The sequence below is a fragment of the Pseudorca crassidens genome, chromosome 4 (genome assembly GCF_039906515.1).
Source record: "Pseudorca crassidens isolate mPseCra1 chromosome 4, mPseCra1.hap1, whole genome shotgun sequence".
In the NCBI taxonomy this organism is placed as follows: Eukaryota; Metazoa; Chordata; class Mammalia; order Artiodactyla; family Delphinidae; genus Pseudorca; species Pseudorca crassidens.
In genome coordinates this window covers 10,113,809-10,138,851 of record NC_090299.1, presented here as the reverse complement: position 1 = coordinate 10,138,851, position 25,043 = coordinate 10,113,809, and the positions used below count along the sequence as shown (strand labels likewise).

At 31.3% G+C, this 25,043-nt stretch overlaps 1 protein-coding gene across 1 annotated transcript in view; it reads left to right on the top strand.

Annotated features, from left to right (window-relative positions):
- The window catches only part of PCDH10 (protocadherin 10), a 39,303-nt gene extending 21,941 nt beyond the window's left edge, over nucleotides 1–17,362 (top strand). The window contains exon 5 of the mRNA XM_067735072.1: nucleotides 16,495–17,362. Coding sequence (XP_067591173.1) covers nucleotides 16,495–16,514 — 20 coding nt within the window. The 3' untranslated portion in view covers nucleotides 16,515–17,362. The remainder of the gene's footprint in view (nucleotides 1–16,494) is intronic.
- The last annotated feature ends 7,681 nt before the right edge of the window (nucleotides 17,363–25,043 follow it).

Sequence of the window (25,043 nt, the reverse complement as noted above, 5' to 3'; positions counted from 1 at the left end):
TCCAAAACCTAATACACTTCCTCTTCTTTCATATTTTTAAAGCAAACCCAGAAACCCTACTGTTTAATTCATTAATATTTCAGCATATTTATTAAAGATAAAGTTGAACATAACCACAGGAATAATATTCCTCCAAAAAAATTTTCTTGCTATCGTTGATTGGCTGTTGTTCAAATTTCCATAATTTTCTCATAACTATTATTTACATTTACAATTAATTTGATTCATGATTAAAATAAGGTTTGTTGATAGCAACGCACTTTTATTTTTTATTTTAAAACTTTTGATTGATGTACAATATGCATATAGACAAGTACAAAAATCACAAACGTATAACTCAAGAAATTTTCACAAAAGGAGCACACCTGTGTAATCAGTGACCACACTAACTGGGTACTGTGTCCAGTAGCCAAAACATTACTAGGATCTCAAAAAGTCCACCATTCTGTCCCCTTTCAGTTACTACCACCCAAAGTGTTACCACTGTCCTGGGCTCTAACCAAAGATTAATTTTTCTGGTTTTTAAAATTTACATAGTTTGAATAAATGAACTAATGTAATATATTTGAGTTTAACTAAAATGTAATAGCTGGTTAGTCTCTCTGATAATATAGGGAAAGCAAATATCATAGCTAAAACATATCAGTGTGTAAGCTTAAAAAGATAATTTAGTTAGGATGTTTCTCCTTGGATATGATTTCTGTTACTATCTTTGGAGTTCTTATCATGTCTAGTATTTCAGAAATGCTTGATACTTGTCATTATATCTTCTCTTTGATTGAAACATAATCTTCTGTTAACTTAGTGGTGTTTTACAGAAACAAATACTTAAATATGTTGATTTGAATACCAGATTATAACAAAAGAGTAGAAAAATTGAAATGCGTCTATTTCGCATTTCTTTGAGCCTAGATTAGAGGATTGTGGCAAACTGGAGACTATGGTGCTTAAAGGAGACTCTGAATAAAGAGATTAACATTGTGGAAAATAACCTATCTGAAGAGACTCTAAAGGATTGAGGGACTGTGAATTAAGAAGAAAAGGGGAGAGGTGACCAAACAAATGTTAAGTGTTTAAACAAATATTTCACAGATAAATATTCTGACCTTGACATTGGTATTTGCTCCTAAGAGAAATGGAAGCACATTACCTAGAAAGCTTTACAAACTACAAACGTATGCATACGCCAACTGTAATTTGGCGGAATAGCACTTTCTAGCCCTGTGATGTATTCCCACAGAATGCTTTTCTAATACTGGGTCTGGTTTAAAGGAGTGAAGGATGGGGCTCAGTTTTACTAGGGGAAAAGGAAAGGCAATTGAGAAAGCTTGGATTTTTATATATTTCCTTTCCTTCCTGTTTCTACACAGATGACTTCTTATCTTTCATATTTTGGAATTTGGGGAAGGAAACATTTGGCTTCCTAAATCCTTTTTTTCCCTCTCACACACTGAATTGCAATGGATGATTAAATGTCTAGGAACAGAAATTTAAAAATCCTAGTTTTAGAAGGAAATTTGGGAAAATATATATAGTGCAAAAGCTGAGTATGAAAAAGTCTAGTATATTTTATATATGCAATAAGTACCATAGAGTATGTCTATTAAAAGTATGCATTACAACTTAAAGATTTAAGACTTCATATTATATATAATAATTTATAAAAGACATGACTATAGATTTTAATATCTATATGAAGATATTTTAAATATTTTAAATATATTCATCAAATATTGAATCTTCTCTTTATTGAGTTGGCTTATTTCTCTTATAATAAGAATTTTCCATTTTGGTATCATATTATCCTCTGCTGAATTTTAAGGAAAATCCTTGGTGTCAGTTACTGTGGAATGACTTACAAATAAAATTGTAGCAGCTATCATTAGTGACTCAGGGTCAAGTGGCCTACTTTCCTTAAACCTAGTGATGATACGTGCTTTCTTAATTATTTTGGAGGATATAGCAAATAGGCTATATATGATCATTATATCTTGGATTGATATTTTGGAGAGTAAATTAAAATGTAGCATTAGCTTGGTAAGGGTGGAGGCATGAATAAATCATGCACTTAAGAAAGGGAAAACAGTCAAATGGGGGAATGGTGTTAGATAAACATTAATGCTTGATTTAAGAACAGTAGTAGCTACTACTGAGTGCCTATTTTATAGGCATGAGAAGATGAAATGACACACTACAATTTCATAAATATACAACCAGTGTTACAAAGTGATAGTTCTTCTCATCAATTAAGGGTCATAAAATAAGCTCTATGAATTTCAGATTATAGTAAATAATTTTAGAAATGTTTGAGAATATTTTATGATTATATAAATATACTCAATTTTATATAGGCAAAGGGGTTTTTGGTAGTGGACAATGTAGAAATGCCTTTTATTGATAAACTGGAGTGAATTTTAACTCCTTTGAAGTTGAATTAAAACTAAGGATTTGAGAAATCTATATTTTTAAATTATATTATGAAACGGTGGGAAGATAATTATTTCTCAAATTATAACAACAAAATATTGACTCTATTGAAATGTGACTGGGAAAGTTTTGTTTTTTTTTTAATGCAGGCTTACTTTAGAATTGTTTTTAGGCAAATACTTGACATTGAATAATTTTATTTTCGTCTCTCAGACTTAAAATTGACCTTGAAATCTACAAACATAATCCTTAAGAACTTAAATTGCTTGCCTTGTAGGAATTCTTCATAGGAACTGTGATTTCTTAATGCTTATAAAAGGTGTGCTAAAAAATTCAATATGGGGGAATATTACCTTTGCTTTAAATAAAAGCATTTAACATAATTTACAAAGGGTATATTATATTGTTTTGAAATTCGTTTTAAATCTATGTCTTTTAAAAAATCTATTAAAGTTTTTCACATTTCAACTGCTTTCTAATTCTGAGGGGTAGATATCAATAGGTCCTATTGTTTATAACACTATTCTTTATTGTAAAGTAGTGCTATGGTAGTTTGAAACTGTAAAAAGGTTTTTAACCAGCTGTTTTAAACTGACCTTCCCAAGCTACTGACAAAAACAGTGTGACCCACATTCAAGAAAACTTATTATTGAAGACATACTATATTGTAGGCATGGTGGCCTTCAGTTTTGTCTGCCGTAGATCTAGATTATGTAAATGTTCTCAAGGCCAGCCATATAGGAAAATGATTCTTATCACAGACTGATGTGAAAATAGGATCAATATCTTAATTTAAAATACAGATGTAATAACAATCAACTGAAATACTCCTGGAGATATCCAGGGGAAAAATAGAAATACTATGAGAACTGTGGTTGAGAAGGTGTAAAGGACATCAGATCAACTTCATTACTAGTGATCAAAGCCTCAGGCATCCTCATCCTATAAGGATACTATACCTCCTGCACAGATCAAATCAACTCGGATCAAGTCATCTCAGTGTCATCTGCTCTGGGCCGTGCTAGAAACATGCAAAAGCATTTTCAATTATTGATATCTCTCCACTCCATACCTCATAATACCTCATACAAACTTCCTTTGAAGTGGTTTTGAAAAAAATGAAGAAACCAACCTCGGACATATTACAATACCAGTGAAAAGTTTTCCTCTTCCTTTATGATGTATGTGGAGTACCACCTGCTCACCTACTTGGATTGTGGTGTCCTTAGTAAATATTTAAAAAAGACTCTAGTCATTATTTTCAGGATAGGTTTTCCTAAGCATCACTAATTTTATTCATTTTGACTTTACGATAGCTTGGAACATTTAATTTCACAAGACATCGTTTTCTGATTTTGTTCTCAAAGTATGCATGTACTTTCTTTGGACACATAGCCTGCTGCAGAATTACAAGAGTGGATCTCTATACTGGTCCTCACATCAGAGAAGTTGTGTGTAGTTAAGCGCTCCAGTTATAGAGCCAATCTGCCAATCTGCCATGGTTCAAATACTGATCCAGCCAGTTACTAGCTGTGTGACCTCTGTAATTTCTTTAATCTTCCTGTAACTCATTTTCCTTATCTGTGACATAGATCCTCAAAAGCTCATTGTGGAGATTAAATTATTTAACATATTTAAAGCAGTGAGTGCTTGGCCCAAAGGAAGCACTCATTAGGTGTTCAGGGCAACCATATATTCAGTTAAAATTGGAACAATGACATCAGCCTGAGTATGGAGAAAATTTAAATTCTGGGTTTAAATAGAACTAATTATGCTTTCTTTTACTCCCAGAGAAAAATCAGACTCCAAATGTTCTTTTCATGATATATCACTATTTTACATCTGCAGTGTATATCCTTTCACATAATACATATGCTTTAAAAGTACAGTATCCCTATTTTTCTTTTTCATCTGTGAAACTAATGAAATGGATAGATGAGAACCAAAGTTATAATGCCCAGTAAAGACTAAGCTTTATTTGTTTTATAAGATGTTAGTCACGAAGCATGATTATAACTTTAAACATTTCGTATTCTCATTATTTTACTTGTCCAATGAGTGGAGATATTTGATTATGAGCAATGAACAGTAAAAATAAACTGATAAAGAATACTCTTTTTTGAAACAACTGATTTTTATTTCATATAGAAAGCAGCATATTATATTTGATGATTGTAGAAAAATAAAGACTATTTCTTCAGGTCAAAAATTTTTTAAAGTGATACAAATAGATGTCCATATCCAATTTGACTTAACCTACATTTTGACAATTGTACTAACCCTTTAGATAAATTCTGGCCTTAGGCAAGATATTGTTACTCCAAAGAGTTCTGATATCCCTGTGTGAGAGACACAAATGCCCTAAAATTATCACAAAAAGTAAATGTAAAGAGTCTATTAGTGTGGAAAATTGGGTTTTTCTATAAGATATACCAAAGATATCTATGTCTGCCATAAATCAGTCTTCACACGCAGAAGCCCAAAGATTTTCCTGCCTCCTTTTTCTTCCCTAAAACCCTATTATCTGATAAACTCTTTCAGTTACCCTTATATTTATATTTTTGTATTTTTGTCTTTCACAGTCAGAAAGAACTAGCAAATGATGTCACAAGCCCTTTTGAGAAACACCTGAAAAACTGCCCAAACTTTACTTTTTTGTTTATGCCTTATTCACTGAACTCTCTCAGGTGTAATTCTCTTGATTTTATGATTCTCTGTTTTCTGTCTTCTACCTTCCCATCAGTTCTGCATAGGTATCATGATTTTGCCTAGAAAACAAGAGGCCTAACAACTAAGTTCCAGTGCCCAGTTCCATGCATTATATGTGCTTATTTCTTTTTATCTTTATGACTATTTAGAAGAAAGTCAGTAAGGATTTGTTACATGGGGTTTAATTTTTGTTTTTGGTTTACTAGCAGAGCATTACTGCCGTTGTCAATTTTTGTGGTAATAAAGGCCCGACGGAGAATGATAGGGGAAGGATCAGAGACGTTCTGAAAAAAAATTATAGTATTAGAATTATAAATGTAAGAATAAAAGGCAAAGAAAGTAGTTATCAAGGATGGTTCTCAGGTCTTGAGACTGCATGATTGGGAGAAGATTGCATCCCCAATCTCACAATTAATTGTGAGACAGTGTAGAAAACAAGTATGCTTTCTTTTTTAAATTAAGATTTTTAGAAGTGAAAAGTAGATACTAGGGAAGATGATAACTGAAAATACTAGTAGATCGAGATACAACGGGAGTTATTTTTGGATAGGAAAGATTTGATCAAATGTATGTGACATTTAATCACTTTAAATACGTTATTTTAAATGCCATGATTAAATTTGTCCCTGTGTCTTCACCATTTCTGTGAGTTGCAGACCAGATGTTCCTAGGGTGAGATTTACTTGTGAGGGTCTCTCTGTGAAAAAAATAAACCCTGAAGCAGTATTTTATTTTTAAAAAAAATTCATATAAAAATCTTACATAAATCATATATAAATCTTATACAGTGTATTTAATATTTGTGATCATTATATGCCTTATTTTTCTTTGTTAAAATCTGTGGAAAAAAATGTCCCATCTTTTCTACGGGTTCCTGGCTTTAATTGCTGCTGACAGAACCTGAGGCTTGAGACAATGGGATAGAATCACTTCCTTGAGCAGCTCATATCACTGCTTTTTTTCTGTCACAATTATCTTAGAATTGAGTTATCAACCACGAAACATCCAGGCAGTCATTCTGACTGCAGAACACTTTGTCACTTTTGGAAGATTTAGGGTGATGGAATGCAAACTATTTCCAGATGTGTAAAGTATAAACCCTGGATCCTCGGCTGGGCTCTGTGAGAAGACACAGGCGTACTTTCTTTTTTGCATTCCCCGAACCCAGTCATTTCTTCCTAATTCACAAAAATTAATGAAAACCCCTCTACTTCTCTGTCTGGCTTCCACTGTCAAATAATTAGAGAATTTATTTATATTCATAGACATTTGACTTTAATATGTTCCTCTTTAAAAATCTTGAGAGGCTTTCTGTTTCGGCTGCAATAACGTTCACGCTGTTATTAGCTTTAAAAGTTTTTTGTTTAAACCCTGCCTACATTTTTTAGTTTCATGCCATTCAGTGATTGTAGGCTTCTTGATACACTGTTTTTCCCAGGCCCTTGCACTTTGACATTCCATTCTCCCTCTGGAATGCTCTCTCATTGGAAAAACCACTCCCACCCCGGCTGCTTGGCCATCTACTCATCCATCAAGATTCAACTCCTTTTACCTTTAATGGGAAGCCTTCCCAGACAAAGAGATATATCCAATCTTCTTGTAACTTGTTATAGATGTTATATGTAATTGCTATTGTTAAACTATCCTATAAAACAATTGTTAGCCTATTGGACTGGTAGATCTTTTAGGGAAGAATCCATGTGTATTCATTTTACAGTCTCAAATCCCAGAACTTTGTCTGGAGCAAAGTAAATACCCATAAAGCCATATTAGACTACATCAATTAATCAATAAATGAACCACCCTGAAACCAAGGAAGCGAGTGCATTTCTTTTTCTCCTTAGTTATTTAGGCATCTTCCCAATTTACATAAATTAATATAATTATAGTAATCTCTGAATGGCAAAACAAACAAACAAACAACCCCCCAAAACCTAACCATTTCCACTCCTAACATACACTCTCCTGGATTTCATCATTTTTCAACGTTCCTTGATTTTCATGTTCTTTTATTCTGGCCTTACATATACTGCTACTAGCTCTTTTATTTTTTATTTATTTATTTTTTTTCTGAATGATTGCTTTCTCTTTAATAACTCCTTAATCCTCATATTTCAATATCACCAACTGCTAATTTCACAGTCTATTTCTTTTCAGTTGTCTGTCGCATATAATTCGCAAACATATACATAAACATTAAGTAAAAATGAGGTAATCTTATACATGAACATAAAGTGGGATCCACTGTAGATATGAGTATAAGCAGGAGACTGTTGTAATACGGGATAACCAGGGCTAGAGGTAATTTATCTGGCTTTCCTTTGGGTTCCTGGGGTTTTCATGTAACAGTTTTTAAGCCTTTGGTATTTTTGTTTATCATCAGTATTGCACAAGTTATTTTCAGATTTTTCTTTATGGCATTGTGGCAACTAAAGAGTATCTCAGATACTTTTTTTAAAACAAGGATACAACATTTTTATTTTGTTCTGTGAGAATTTTATTACGAGACATGTAGGTACATTTGTACTTTAGTCATATTTTAATAATGTTGTAGATATGTTATATATAAATATACATTGTAAATACTATTTAACCTGGTTAATTATTTAAACAAATACTGGCCTTAACAGGTTAATTATTTAAAACTTGAACTTTTTCCTAGATTTATTGTGATACTTTTCATAAATAGTAAATGTATAACATGACTTTTATTGACTTTATTAGGTGGTTAAATATTTGCAGTAATTAGGAAAAACCCTAATCAAACACAAAGTTTAAAGTTATGGAATGTAATATAACTGTGTAAGAATTTAACTCTTGTCATTTAATTAGAACATAACTAAAATGATTTTTAATGTTTAACAAGCATGGTAGTGATCTTATTTTAACAAATTTGCATTTTTGTGATGTTTTTAAATCTGAGTTTGATTCACTGCTTATCGGTTTTCAAATCTCTAATTATCTGATTCTAGATTAAATTGAAGGGCCAAGAGGGAGGTAGTTTAATGAGTTTCTAGAATAGAACTAAAATTAGAATGTATATTTAGATTTAAATTTTAGAATAAATAATTAAAAAGTATGGTTCTTATGCAAAGAAGAAAGGACATTTTATCAAATATGCTATATCTACCTCACAAAAACAAATACTTCAATTGAAATCAAGGTTAAAATTTAATTATAATACAAAAAAATTTAAATGACAAGATTGTGTTCATCTATGATAATAGATAACTGATTTTTTATATTTTATCTCCTTTTGAATTCTTACATCTTAATTTTAAAATCATTTTACATGGAAATATGTACAAAATATATTATATGAACTACAGTTCTACAAATTAATTAGAGAATATAGTGTAATATTTTTCTAGGAAAAACAGCATTGAGCATTCTCCTCAGTGGTAACTAGTATCATCTGTGCTATCATGTAGCTGATATCTTGAGGATATGGTTGGCAGATCTAACAAATAAAAATACATGACACCCAAATGTTGCGTGGGGGGTATGTATACTAACTAATTATTCACTGTTTATCTGAAATTCAACTGTAACTGGACACCCTGTATTTTATCTGGCAACTCTGCTTAAGAAGTTATTGGCACCTGTAGTCTTGGGTTCCTAACCTGTTTAGTGTGGGGATGTTTTTCTAGATACAGAAAACCAGTGGTTAGCTTTCACTTTTCAGTGAGTCAGATTTCAACCCTTCTGAGCCTGCAGTTCCTGTTATTAATCTGCTATTTGCTTTGACATAGAAGCAACTGAATGATGTTAGGGGAAGTTAGATCATCAAGTATATTAAATAAATAGCCATACTTCTACACTCTGTTTCTAAGTCATGTGTGTTGTGTCTCTTTTTTGAAAATAACCTTGTAAAAATTGTGCTATTAGTATTTTATTTACCAGCCCAGAAGATTTTCCACTTATTTTCATGGCTTAGTTATCTAAAGTGTTAGTTGAATTATTTTGAAATCTTATCACTATTTAAGTAGGCTATTAGTGGTTAATAAATTAGATACATGGCTATGTATTTTTTAAATGAAGATCTTATGTATTTATTCTTAAGTTTTCCCTATCTTTCATTGCTGGAATTTCTCTGCTTGGTTTTCATATAGAAGACAAAGTTGTGCATGTCACTAGTAGTTGGTTTAATATTGTGATACAGTGATGTTGTTTGTTGCAAATAAGTCTAAACAGGTATAACATCCCTATACTCAGAGGAATAACTAATGCCTTGCAGGAATTTTCCAAACCTTTACTTGGAAAATTAATGCTAATTTCAACCTTACAGGGAAGTAACTAATTTGATCTCCTTATAATATTGTTTTGAAGGAAACTACTAGAAATATAAGTATCTAAATGTCAGTAAATATCAGCTCCATAATTCTCAAAGAAGAAAAAAGGAACCATTTATTCTTTAAAGAAGCATATGGATGTCTTGTTAGAATGTAGAGACACATAATCAAGGTATTTGTCTAAGTTAAATGAAAGATCTTTTGTCATTATTAAAGTAAGAGTTAATTGAGTGGATTTTCTTCAAAAGAAGTTTCAAGGGTATTTCTTTATTGCCAGCTAAAGAATGCAATTTTCAAATAGTTGTGGAAAAAATAAGTTTCCACATTTTAGTGCATTATGGTAAAGAATTCCAGAAATTTTTTCAATGATATTATAAACATGGAGAGCAATATGTGTTAGAGAGTTCCATTTCCTAAATATATGCCAATGTAGGGGCGGAGCATTTAAAAAGAATTCAGTCTCCAGACTTGATTTTAAGATACCATTCAGGCAAGGGGGTTTTGTTTGTCAAAGAGAGCCTGGATGGTGACCAAAGTGTTCTTGGTAGGGTCATGTCCTATTACTTTTTTCGCCCTCAGGAAAAATTTGTTAAGCTTTCAAGGCATAATTTTTGACATTTCTAGGTAAGTTTGGAATACATCCATTCAATCTATAAAATGCAAGTACATTGTCATGCTAAGTTTTTTTAAACAAATATTTTAATATAAAAGTTTATTTCTTTAGCATTTAAAAAGATATTTAGAATATTGACAATTTTTGTGTCTAGATGATTACCATGTGTTTTTTGATATCTTGCTTAAATCAATTCAGGTAATGATAATAATCAAAGTATATTGTCTAATTAAAGGAGTTAATATACTATCACTGGTTTTTGTTGTAGATTTTAAAGCACTCTTAATTAAAGTAATTAATTAGAGACAAAGATTTTTAAACCAAACAAAATTGAGTTACTGTAATTACACCTACCCTGTTAATACATAGCACAGGGAGATCAGTTCAGTGCTTTGTGACCACTTCGAGGGGTGGGATAGGGAGGGTGGGAGGGAGATGCAAGAGGGAGGGGATATGGGGATATATGTACACATATAGCTGATTCACTTTGTTATACAGCAGAAACTAACACAACACTGTAAAGCAATTATACTCCAATAAAAATGTTAAAAATATATATATTAATGGTAGTTGACAAGGTTGCAGTAACCCATAGAGTAGATATTTCTTGGTGAATGTACTATTGCCTTAATAAGAAGGTAGTTTTAAATCACACATATTCACATACACACAAACACATACAAGTATATAGAAATTTCTAAAAGCCTATGGATTTTCTATCTACAAGAAATTCATGATGTTTGGGGAGACTCACTTGCTCAAACAAAGCTATGTGAAGGTAATGGTATTCTGCCATACTTTTGGATTCTACTTGTAGACAGATAGAAGCCCCTATTTTCAAGGCTATGAAGTCTTTTAACTAACAACAAAATGTGGTTTAAAAATAAGCTCCATTTGTAATACTAAATACTGTAATTTTCACAGGTGGTACATATAGGGCTTTGCACAGTGCATGAACACTGCTTGATCTCAAGGGTAGCTTGCAGCTTATGAAATTAATTCTGTCTTTGCCCACACCATTCTTAGTAAGCAAATGAAGTCCAATTCATTTCTATTTTGTGACCTCAAGTTCATATACAGTCTCTATCACAACTAAAAAATAGCAGTTTTGGTAACTACGTTCTGGCACTTAGGGGTGCCAGAATTTCTAGAGCTAAAATGTCTATAAAGAGAATATTATGCTCAATATGTTTGTCTCCTATCTTAGAAAGGATGCATTTATTGATGTACATTTCTAATCCACAAAACTACACTTACCGATTTCTTATCCCTTAAAATACCCATGGATTTATCTTTTAATTTAATAGGCATTTAATAATTGCAAATTATGTTGTAAGCATTGCGTACATATATAGACTAAACTAAAAATAAACACTTGGCTTTACGATGTATTTCTTAGGTGAGTGGTCTGAAGTCTTATTTGAGTCATTTATTTCAAAAAGTTTCCTTTCTAAAAAACTAATCAAGTTTACAAATGGGAATCACCTCCTTCAAATGAACTCTTGCTTTCTAGATATATTCTATAATCTCTTAACTGTCAAACTAGAATAAAAAGGCATATTGTTTGATGAAAGGAAATTTAACATGAGGATGCTGTGAACATTATGAAATAAATATAAGAATGCAAGTTTATATTGCTCTGAGCTACAATTATTAGACAGAAAGACAGTCTATATTATACTAACAGAAGGCTTTCAGTCTTTATAATTCATAATAAACCATAGCATGTAATTTTTTAAATTATATACATACTTAATTTCAAATATTTTTGTAATTTTTTGAGAGGAGGAAAACATTTACAATATGAACAAGATACAACTATATTAAAAAAATAAAAGCAAATATAAGGGCGTTCCAGTGGGAAGATCAAAGACAAAGCAGCGACCCATTTTAATAGTTAACACAACTATGCTCATCTCAGCACTTTAGGGTTAAACAGAAAAAAAACTCTTTAGAGACATATTTGAAGAGAATCTTCAAAAATGGTTCAAGAATAAGACAGAGGAAAGTTAAAAGAACTGATTATTCGCTGGACAGATCTCTAATGGGGCTTACTTTTAAATGATCTTTCAGTTTATGATGTGCTTTCACACAGGGAACAGAGAGTAGATGTTTCTGACTCCTACAAGGGGTAATGGGCTTAAACTCTTGTACCGTAGGTTCACTTTATACATAAAGAAGTGTCCTGACCCTGAGGCTCAGGAAACATTTGAATGACTTCCCGAGTAGCTTACTGATCTCAGCTTCTAGAAGTTTTTCACTGTAGTGGAGAGTCTCCATCATCCGGGATATTTGAAGGCTGTTCTTTCTTTCAGTGGCAGAAATAGATTAGATCACTTCATAAGCTTTATTGATTACTTTAGCTTCTGTGATTTACGCTGTCATAAAGTATAAAGAGTATTATGCTTCCTGCCACGCAAGTAGAGGAATGTGAATATTCAAATGATTAAATTGTCATTTTAATATATTATACAAAATTATTTTTCACCAGATTTTTAGTAAACTATAGTATGTTGAAGAAATAGAATATCGCTGGTGATGTTTTTCAATTTTATTTTGCAACATACATATTTACAGGCAGTCTTCTTAAGTCATTCATCAGAATTTTTAAATGTCCAACAGTTTAATATCAGATTTTACAAATTACCAAAGGCAGTAACACGATTCCACAGTATAAGGAAAAATATGCATCATGGAACTTTCATTAAAATAGTATGTACATGCTGAAAATATACATACATATACATGTTAAATATATACACACATATATATGCTAAATTATAAAAGGTAGATATTTGAATCTCTTCTCCATTAATAGTAATTTTTCATCTGTAGTTTAGGCAGTAAGATAAATGTGTTAAATGTAACATTTATATGACTCACTTTGAAGAATAAATGCATTGAATGAATAAATAGAGGTAAAAACAAACAAATTAATTAATTAATTAAAATTCCAGTAATCTGGAATCACAGTATCTGGAAAGATAGTCACAAAGTTGTTAGCAGCAGTTATCATTTTTGGGGTATTTTTGAGTGCTTTTATTCTTATTTGGCTTTTTCTGTGCTGTTTGAATTTTAAATTTTTAATGAATTTTATTTTATTTTTGAATTTTTAAAGTAAATATGTGTAATTCTACAAAATATATATATTTTGTAAATACTTATAAGTACAGCTTTTTTAAAACATATAATTAAGGAAGAATTGACATAGTTATAAAAAAAGGAATGCTAATAGTCCTTTTTCTATTACTTTTGACTTGAATTAAAATAAAATATTTTATTCATATCAAGTAACCAAATCCCTATACATGCTGATGAATAGCTAAGGAAAAATGCATCTGCGAAATGAAAAGAAAAAGCAGAAATTCTCCAACTATGCTTTGATAATTCCAAAACATATACAGAATACAACAGAAAGCATGAAGATTCAATGTATTTGACCCATACTCTCTAGCCTGAAATGCTTAACAAATGCATGACCATAATCGTTAATACTGTAGAATAATTGTCCTTGGTACGGACTCTAAAATATAATAGCGTCAATTTGTCTCTTATATACGTGTCCTACTTCCAACATTAACCCATATATCCCCCAAAGAACAATGATTTTTCAGTATTCAGACTCACCTTTTAAAAACCTTGAAACAGGGGGCTTCCCTGGTGGTGCAGTGGTTGAGAGTCCGCGATGTAGGGGACACGTGTTCGTGCCCCGGTCCGGGAAGATCCCACATGCCGCGGAATGGCTAGGCCTGTGGGACAAAAAAAAAAAAAAGCCTTGAAACAAAATGTATATGACTGTAACTTTAGTAATAATATATTTTATCTTCTCTAGCTTGTCTAGCAATCCTTAACATTCGGGAAATTAGCTTTTGAAATAAAGGAAATCTTCCCTCTCTATTCTAATTTGTTCTGACCTTCAACTTCAGCCCTTACACTTGTCCTATTCAGATTTGCATTCCTGAATTAACAGATAGATGGGAAGAGGTAAATGTAACGAAAGGTGATTATATTATTCGGAGAACTACTGAAATAGGTGCAATTTAAATAAAAGCAGCACACATGTAAGCCTAAGCAGTAATAAAATATACCTTTTAAGCTTGTGTTTATATTTCAGATATTGAGTATATTATATGCTAAACATCTGTGTTCTTGTAACAGTGAACCACTTTAATAACACGATTTCTTTCTGTATCCTAATTAAATCAAATGAACGTATAATATCTAGGCTAATAACTTATTTTATAAGTAATCTTTTTTTTTTTTTTTGTGGTACGCGGGCCTCTCACTGTTGTGGCCTCTCCCGTTGCGGAGCACAGGCTCCGGACGCGCAGGCTCAGCGGCCATGGCTCACGGGCCCAGCCACTCCGTGGCATGTGGGATCTTCCCGGACCAGGGCACGAACCCGTGTCCCCTGCATCGGCAGGTGGACTCTCAACCACTGCGCCACCAGGGAAGCCCCCTATAAGTAATCTTTTAACCTAATGAGAAATATTTTACTCATTTAAACGTGTGTTAGGTTGACTAATCTCTGCATTTACACTAAGAAGTAGCTTTTCAGTGTATTCATTTTTTTCACATAATGAGTTAGTTTATAGGTTGAGTATAGGTCATTACTGAGTTTCTTTTTTATTTTGAACTAGTAGAATGTTTCCTAAAAATCAGTAGTTTCTGATTTATACTGTTTAAGAAAAACTTCAAACTGTAAGTAATATCTCCAACTTATTTTGAAAAAAATTATATTATTTGTAAGATGATGATATTTTCTGGGTTGTCCAGAAAAGTGCAAGATTACACCTTGTGTAGTTATTAATAATGCTCCCTTTCAGCTACACAATTGTGCAGTTTAGACAATACGTTATTTGATCACTATAATTATTTGTTCCAATTCATTTTATAAACCCGAGTTTCTGTGATGGCTAAATATTTTAATTTACTTGAGAATTTTAAATCCTGATTGACATAAACAAAATGTAAATCATTCATATTTATAAAGTTTATCATGAAGCAGAGAATTTGAATTCAAAGGCATAGGAAAATAAGATTCTATTCTTTTAAAAGAGTGAAGTTTCTATTTGCTTATATAATAGAATACTCTTTGTAGCATTATGACCAGGTAAGTTATAATAGCTACCATTTTCACTTTGATTTCTGTCAGTGGTGGTACCTGATTTTTACAATTTTAATTGATGTATTTTTGCTAAAAGGTGAACTAATGAAGAAATGCTTGATGGTCTGGTCAGAAACTGAGTTTGTGAGGAAAAATAAATGAGAGAATCAGGGAAAATAAATTAAAAAAATATATAACTAGAAAATCTACTTGAAATGAGTGGAAATACCGTAGGAGAGGAAGTGAACTCATCAGCATGTTCTTACATTCGTAGAAGACAACAAAAAAAGTAACTTTTCACCAGTTTGAAACAATTCAGTTATGCTACTTAATGTTGTACTTATTTTTTAATGAGACACACATATATGTGTTTTTTAATCACAATTGAACCATCTTGATTTTTAGCTCATTTTTATTATACATCTCTTATGTCCCAGACACTGATCTAGGAGATGCAGTCTCTGTTCTCATTGTGCTCATGGTCAAATATCACAAAGATTATGAATAAGTGGGAAGAAGTATCCTTTATCATTATAAATTAAATACTTAAGATCATAAATTCTGAATGATTGAATCTGGACATCCTGCTTCATAATTCATTTTATAAGACTGGGCCACATTCAATAATATCTTTTTCTCCCCTTCGCCTATTCCCACCTTAGAAGAAAACTGATTCCTTTCAGGGGATAAATTTACCTTACAAAATTATAGGCCATAAAAAGATTTGGTTTTTATATAATTCTAAAAAAATTAGATAAAATAAACATCAAAAATGTGAATCATCCTTTAATTTTTAACTACATGAACACTTCCTGGTACAGTTTTCTCCTATTATATGTAGATTTAATAGGTTTAGATTTAATAGATTTATATATAAATCTATTATAAATAGATTTAATAAATCTATATATAAATCTATTATAAATAGATTTAACTTAGAGCTTGTTAAATTAAATATATAACCACTTATCATAGATATTCTAAAGACTTGTTCTAGAAATGTAAGGACCACAATTTTTTCCTCTATTCTGATTGTGCATAAATAGTGAAGTAGGGATTGTTTTGTAGATAACTTTAAAAAGTTAATCGCATAATTGAGGGTTGGTATATAAAGCTCACGTTTCCCATGCAAAACTGATTTGTATAAATGTCAAAATTGTCATTTTCAGAAACCCAAACAACAGAATGACTGTGGTTATTAGAAGCCAAGGTGACACACTACCTGGGTCTGGTAGGGGGATACAACTTGTTTCCAGCTGTATTTGCTTCTTTTACAATACTGTGCAATTCTAAACACCAACAGTCAGGCTGTTTCTCTTAGAGTATTTTTCTTTTCTTTTTCACAGCACGGAAAAGGATATGCTAGTCAATTCTACAGGACTTACCTGAAGCAGCATGATTTGCACAAAGTCGACCAACAAAAGCATCAACTTTTCAACTTCATTATCTTGGCCATCCAGTTAGTTGTGTGTAACTGAGTATTAGATTGCCAGCGGAGTCATTACGGCCAATTATAGGACCTAATTGCTCTCAGCAGGCCTGAGAAATGAGTTGAAATGTGCAGAACTGTAGAAACTTTAGGCAACTGATTTTGCCTCTCCGATCAGTGTGTGCCTGTTTACAGCACTATATATCTTTCTCTCTCCAAATGTCACTGAGCCCTTTAGATGTTTATATTCACCACGAGAAGCCAGTTATAAAGATAAAGGAAATTTGTGCATTATAAATGCAATATCACTGTTTTAAACTTGACTGTTTTATATTATTTTTGTGTGATCAAGTGTTCCCCAAACTATTCCAACTTTACAAGAGAGATTGTGATTATGTTCTTTTCACCTGTGGGTTATAAAAAATGTTGTATTCTGAAGACCCACAAAATATCAAAGACATTCTGTAGTTTATACACCGTGTTGCAAAGTGTTTACTGTACTATTTCAAAGCTTCTAAATAAATATAAAATATATATATTATATTATATAATTTTCCTAAAATGTGGTACAACTTAGTTGGTTTTTAAATGGATTCATACAGTCCACATCATATAATAAAGTAAAAGGTAATTCAGGGTCCCAAAGATAAACTTACTAAGAAAAAAATAATCATTAATTGTTCCTTCCAGTTTTTGTATCTTATTCAACCCTGTTTTTCCTTGTTTAAAAGAAAATGAAGCTCTAAGCTGCAAAATTTTGTCAAGAACTCGTACTGATTTTCAATGCCAAAGATATAGCTGTCGATGTTATCAGAGGAGCACTGAACATGTATTATCAAAATATCTAACAATCTACATTATTTCGATTCTATTTCTATGGCTTTGAATTTAGAATCATTTAAAGATTTTATAAAGAATCTATAAATTCACCTGTATCTGTTGTTAGGAAAAAAAAAACAACACTGGGTGTGTCTGTACATTCTGTGGTGTAAAATATGTAATTGAAAATTATTATTTTAAATGAAGTTCTTCAATCATATAATTCACACAAAGTTTTATTTTACATAGTTTTACATAGTTTTGTGACTTCTAATAACACATGCATATAAAATCTATAACTCTATATGAATATATAGAGGTACATAAATATCTGAACTGGTAAAGAATAACCATAAGATATAAAGGATCTCTAAATTTAAAACAAATTACATAAATTTGGAGACAGAAACATGGTACATTACTCTTTTAGTGTTATATGTGAAAATTTTATAGCTTAAATGTAGTCAGTGTTTTATTAATGAGAAAATTCTTCATGAGTGGGCCTTGAAAAGTGAAGTTTGCTTTTCATGTTTATGTCAACAAGGTTAATTATTAAATTCAGTAAGATGCATTTTCCTTTCTTTTACATATTTTCCTTTTATTATACTGTTTCTTGCTTGTTGAAGTACAATTAAGAAAGAGAAGAATCAGAGGATGTGATAATCTTCTAAGCAAAAACCAGATCTGTCACAGTTCCCCTCTAAAAACTCCCTCAACATTATGTCTAAATGTTTGCCAAACCCAAATTGCAGACTGATTTTGAAATATTTCCCTTAATTTTAACAGATCTTATGTTCGATGATAGTTTGAATCATGCTATGTTATTAAAGAACAGACTAAACTTAGCACGTAACAAATGTTTTCCACCTAATTTTATGTCATCTAAATGGGAATACTTTCCTAGATTTGACATTAAAATGCATACATATATTCCTAGGTCCTTGATGTGTATATTTGAGTGATATCTTGGTATCACTCATTTTTCTTATCAGATTAGACATTAATATGTCATAATCCCAATTTATATATCAAAGTAATGTGTGTGATGTTCCAGCCTTTTGGGGACCCTTTAAAAATAAATGAAGCTAATTTGTCACATACGACACATAAAGCACACACACTCACTAGATCCAGCAGTAAGCTTTTCTTAAAATTTTGGCATTACTACATTAATATTTTGAATGATAGACTATTTTAGTAAGGAAACATTTTTATATAATTTAACTAGAAAAAAGTCTGTTGGTTGTAACTGCTTTTTAAACAAGAAAATTATTTTCTTGTTGAATCACTCTGCTTTAATTAAAACTTTTCACTCACCATTTTACAGTTATGGGGGAAACTCATATCCATCTGCCTTATTACACGCACTGAAAATAAGGTTATACTCACTTCCTATGTAACAGCTATATTAATTCATTTGACTTAAAGAAATTTTATTTAATTATTTAATCCTTTATATCGTTGTGTATAATTTCCCTTGAACCAACTTCTCATACCATATATTTGTCTATTTGTTTTTTAATATATTATAGTAACCTGTTATACTAATTTGCATTTTAGTTCTTAAATTTTATCATCAATCTACAAAAACAAAAAAACACAAAATTTTTACCTAATCTGTGGGATAACTAGAATTATTTAAACAAAAAATAGTAAAAGATTAGCTATTAATGTATCTATTGCATCCAGAATAAGTCAGAAGTTACAACAGAGTAAAGATATGATTTTATTAAACATTTATCAAAATGTTTTCTCCCAGTGAGGGGAACCTTGAGATGCAAGGATGCAACCAATCAATAATGAAGTTTTTCAAACAAACATTTATGAGATTTGTATGAAAAGGAATTTTAGAATAAGTTTTATAATTAATCTAGTCATCCTAATATCCAATCTTCCATAATTGTACACATATCAAAGGAAAATAATACCCAAATTATTAGACAGTATTTCATCAATTAATTATTTCAGAAAATAATCATGACATTTACTTCTTGTTAACATGGCTAGTTTTAGAGTAGTAAAAGTCAATATTTTTCTGTGGAAACAGTGTCTTGATGTTTCAGAGGTATGTCAAATGACAATTTTTAGAAATATTCCATCTGTATGTAAAATTCTAATTTTTAACTTGTGAACATAAGTTTGTGACATCATTTTAAATCAAATATTTAAATATCACATCAGAATTACTTTACAGATATAATGATGTCTGCATAATTATAAGTATCATCTTTCTTGGTAAATACTAAGGAAATATGCATATTTTATTTTATGAAGATATTAAATGCAATGCCTTTATCAAACATTGCAAATTAAGTGCTATGGTAGAAGATTTAAAGATTTTAATTACTTTTTCTCCTGTTTCATTTCTTAATAGTGCTATAATTTGCTGTTGGGTCGTTTGTAATGTAGAAACCCTCCTGCATCTCCTGTAAGAGGTGGAAAGAAAATTCTCACAATTTTTGACATAAATTTTAATAACTGTGCATTAATTGTACCATTTTACCTTCCAAAAGTTATTTACTGGCGTAAAGTTCATCTTTAATATAGTTATTCAGTCAGAATGTTGCAAGTGTTAAGTAGGATAAAGAAAATTACTCAAGTTACTGACTGATAATAGCAGTTATTTGTCATTGCATGTGGTTTTTTTCTCCCCTTTATATTTCTGTGTGTGTGTTTAATACCCAAGGAGTTCAAAAATACTGAAAACATTGATATACTTGATAATTTTTCTGAAAATCTTATATTTTTCATATTGCAATTTCTTGGGTTATTTATCTTTTTCAACTCTAATTTTGTAGTGGTAAAGGCTTTGCACTTAACATCCTTTTTATGTTCCTTTTTAACAAGGAAAAACAGAAAATGACAAAATTCCATATTTTTTATGCCATGGAGTAGTAAAATTATTTTATATATTGTTAGCATTTCAAGAAATATCCCTCTGCTAGGTCAAACAAAAATCCTTAGACAGTAATTTGTGAAACTACTGTTTGGTAGAGTATTTTTGTTTTCTTCTAAAACTTGGCATAGGTTTTAGATTATAGCATTCTTTGAGAATGCTGGTAGATGGGTGCCGCCAGAGTATTGCAGGCAATAATATGACTAAAATTCTAATACCTTTAGTGTGCATGCATGTATTTCTAACCACTGTTATTTTTTAAGTATTTGTAAAATTAGAAAAATGGCTTTTATTTCTTGAAAACTTGTCACATGCTCAGTTTGAAGTTTTACACTCCAGATGTTTTTGAGTTGCATGAAAATAATGCATTAATGATGCAAAAATATTGAATTTTCACATGAGACTCAAAAATTTCTGAATGAGAGAACTCAGACTTCCAATACATCCATACATCCTTGAGCTGAAAGTAAGCAGGGAATTTCAGCTCTAAACACATTTTTGAGACAGTTATCTGTGAGTGAAAACAGGGTATTATAACAAAAGATGAGTTTAAATCTTAACTATAGTGTTTGTTACTGTGAATGCTATAATGATACCTAAGTAAAATGAGTGTAAATGTAATATATTATTTTATACTGCTGTATACATATGAAATAAATAAAACTAGGATACATATTATGCCATTTTTCCATGCATGGATCTTCCACTTACGCCTGTGGGAGCTTTGGATAAAAATCAGTGGCAAAATATGGCTCTAAGTTTAAAAACAACTAATGCTGATTTAGTAATTTTAGTCTTAATATATCAGGTCTAAGGGGACATCTGTTCAAAACTGTTTCATTTGAAGCAACATATGCTAGGTTTAAAGGATTTCACTATATTTATAGCTTTGAAAGTAGGCATTTAGTTCCATATGATTCTCATGATACCCACAATGAATATTTTATATATATATATATATATATATATTTCCACCTGATGTTATATTTCTTTTTAATTTTTTAAGTGGTAGTAATACAAAGGTCCACAAAGATTAATACAAAGGTTTTATATAGGATATGAGTGCCTTCAAGCAATAAAAGAAAAAACACTTTATCTAAAATTTAGAAACAAACTATTTCATATTTAAAGTTGATAGAAACATAAAAAAATCATATGGGTATCATTTCCCAAGACAAAAATATGAATTAAGGAATAGACTTTTCTGTAATGTGAAAACATCTGAATGAATCTTATAGAAATTTACATTCTGAAATAGCTAAAATGTAATAGAAGAAATGTATGCTTCTTAATCCCACGTGTGGATTGTATAAATTATTTTCTTGAGTTCAAACCACACATATCTGGACAGAGGGTCATTTTATGAAGCAAAGAAGGAGAAGACTAGGTATTTGAACAACTAATAATGCCAACGTTATGGTGGGAAAGAACTGAATAAAATATACAGGAATGATAGTTCTCAATGAAATGTTAACAGCTATAACCACAAGTTGCTTTGGTTCCCCTATAGACCTGTATCTCCTACCCCTTATTATTATACTTTCTGGGAATCATATCATGGACTCTTCTATTTAACCCAGATTATGAATTTTCAGAGCTAAAATTAAATTTATTATATTACAAACATAAATTAAGTTTCACCAATGAGGGGATGTAACATGGTAATATCTGCCTTCAAGAAAATTCTAGTCTGCTTTGGGAATGAAAGAAATAAGAGGAGAATATTAAATAATAAAATAAGCAAATAATTAAGTGATTACATTTGTGGTCAAAACCCAACAGTGGGTCATGAGAGCAATTCAATATTTTAAGACGACAGCATTAAATCAAAAATAAGTAAATGGAATAGGAAAAAATAGCATAGAAAAGTATCAAAACTCATTACTCATAGTAAAAGCCAATAATTCTTTGTAAAACATTTTTCAGATACATGTGTGAAATAGGTCACCATGTGAACTGTATTTCTCGCTGTGAACATTGTCCTAAATGTTAGAAAAGCATTGCACCATATGATCTCTATTTCAAATTTAAAGTTTTTGAATGCTGTGAAAAGACAGGCAAGATCTTTTTGAAAAGTCACTTCGCATCTGAATCTTAATCTTTACCTTTGCAAAATATGGAGAAGTACACTTAGTTGTAGAATTTTTGTGAGAATTATGTGAATCGATGCATGTGAAATGCATAGCACAATGTTAACGCACCATTAAGTGGCATATTTTATTATTAATATTGTTTTCCATTACTTTATTCTTGGTTACCTAAAGTATGGAATACGGTCTGAGAATGGAAATAATTCGTTTCTCAAAATTCCAGACTGCTTTAGAGTTGTATTTAAGCAGTGCTAATTTCAAAACCTCGAGATGAAAAGAGACCTGATTTTGATATCCACTCATCAGCTCAGCCCATGTGTGCCTCTCTATTTATTGGTGGTACAGAGTCCAGGAAGTCAAAATCACAGCTGTTGAGTTCTAGTCATCTCCCTCAACTCTTTTTTGCAAATCTCAAGTTGCCCTCTATCCCTACTAAAGAAAAATATATATGTATGTTTGCACTAGGCCATATTTACCTGATTTTTTGACCTGACCCCAATGTGCTTTCTGAATATCATTCTATTTCCATGCAAATAAATGTGGGTTGGAATTAACTGCATATCTGACAGAATCACATTTTTTGCATATGACATTATAAATATTATAAAATGAATTTGGGCAGTATTTACTATCTGCTCAGTGGAAATTGCATTTTTTTTTTAATGGTTCTGATTGTAGACTTCTTGAATATGTCCTTTCTTAGCCTGGCAGACTCTGTTCTCCAGAGCTGTGCTTTGGCTGTGCAAAAAGTTTAAACATTTTTCTTTTTTCTCTTTAATCAATTGGAAGTTTTATGTCCTTGTCATAAAAATGGGATTTAAATTTATCAGTTAAAATAAGGCAGTTCATATTCAACTATGACTAAGTTAATGTTTCTAAGGGAACATTTATATTTTAAAGGAAATTTATTAATCCACGTGAAAATTTCTATTGAGAATATTGTGTAGATGAAGATACTTTTTGTCTTATCTCCTTTTAACTTATGTACTTTTGAGAGCAGTTGATAATCATTGGGCAACACCTAAAGGAATCCACTTAGGAGTAAGGACCATTTAATTAACATTGCCATCACCTAGTCTGGAGCACAACTCCCATTCCCTCCCCTTCCCTTATCAGTGTGAGTGACTCTTCTCTTAATCATGACAATGGGAAGAATATGATTGTTGACAGGGTGAATTGCATAAACCTGAAATTCTGAATTTTATTCTAAAAGTGTGAGACTGTCATTCTCAGTTGTGTTTCCTAATTAACAACAGAGTGAGTGGCAACTTTCAAAGTTTTCTGGCAATTCTTTCTCTCAAAATTGATATCCATGTGTGTGTATGTGTGTGATGGGTAGGTATTAACCAACAACAAAAGAAACTCATATGGGTGAATACACGAAGAGAAAGAATTGTATTATAGGTAAACAGATTCTGTGCCCTTCCATTAATTAATGTTTAGAATATCAAAATGCCTGGTTGAAAGGTAATAATATTTGATTGTCAACAAGTTGGCTTGGGCTTTTCCACACTTGGGCAATCAGTGATCAACTTTTTTTGACATTTTGTGAAAACCACCCTTATTTATTACTGGGCTACACAGACCACAAAGAGACAGCACAGTGGTTACAATAAAATACACTGAGTAAGGATGAATTAGAGAGAGAAAGTGAGAAACGAGAGAGGGAGAAAGAAAGAGACTACGAGCATCTTCCTTCATTCTGTGGTTTTAAGAGACTGAGAAGCAGGTTTGATATCTGAAGTCTGTGTAGTCATATACATATGTAAGTTAAAACATGGAGAAAAGTAATAAAAATAAATGATTGTTGAGTAATTCTTGTTAAAATATGACAAAGAATGAAATAAAGTGATGCAGTATGCCCTAGGAAGTAGTAAAAAAGAGAAGAAATACATAAATTTTATTTCAAAATATAGTAATACCAAACTCTTTCATTGAGATGCCTGAAGATATGCGTCCTTTGTTTCCATTGTTTCTTTGACAAAGATGTATGGATTCATGTGCCCAGTGTTTGCAAATATTACTCAGTTCAAAGATGTCTCAATGATCCTAAGATAATGTACTTGTAATTATAGGAAACAGAACAAGGGAAGAATTGGCGACACCATTAGCAAATCATGTGGAATCATGTGACACTGTCATAACATTTCATAAATCTATACGACAAGGCTGTAGCACTGTGATTATCATTTCAGGGTATTGCTGCTGAGGTGGGAAGCAAGTTTTCAACTGAAAATCAGTTACGTGGAGTGAACAAGGTGTACATAGTAGGCATTTTAAAATATTAGTCTTTAGATATTAGCATTTTAGATATTAATACAGTTTTAGTTTAAGATGTAACATTTCTTTTAACACTCTTAATAGAAGAGTCTATGAGATAGACATGAGGTATAACAACTGAAAGACTAAAAATAAATGCTGCAAATTACTAAGCATTACCCAGTTTAGATTTAGTAAAATAACTCATAAGGACAGACCGAAAGTTGTAAATCTCTAGCTAGACAACAAATGAGCACAATTAACTTCAGATTGGACTAGTAAAAATGGAGGGGGAAGGACAGAATTGAGAGACATGTCAAATAATAGATGGATTGAACTTCCTCTCGGATTAGATGGTCAGCTGTCGATGAGGGAGAGGGAGAAGTTATCAATGAGATTTTT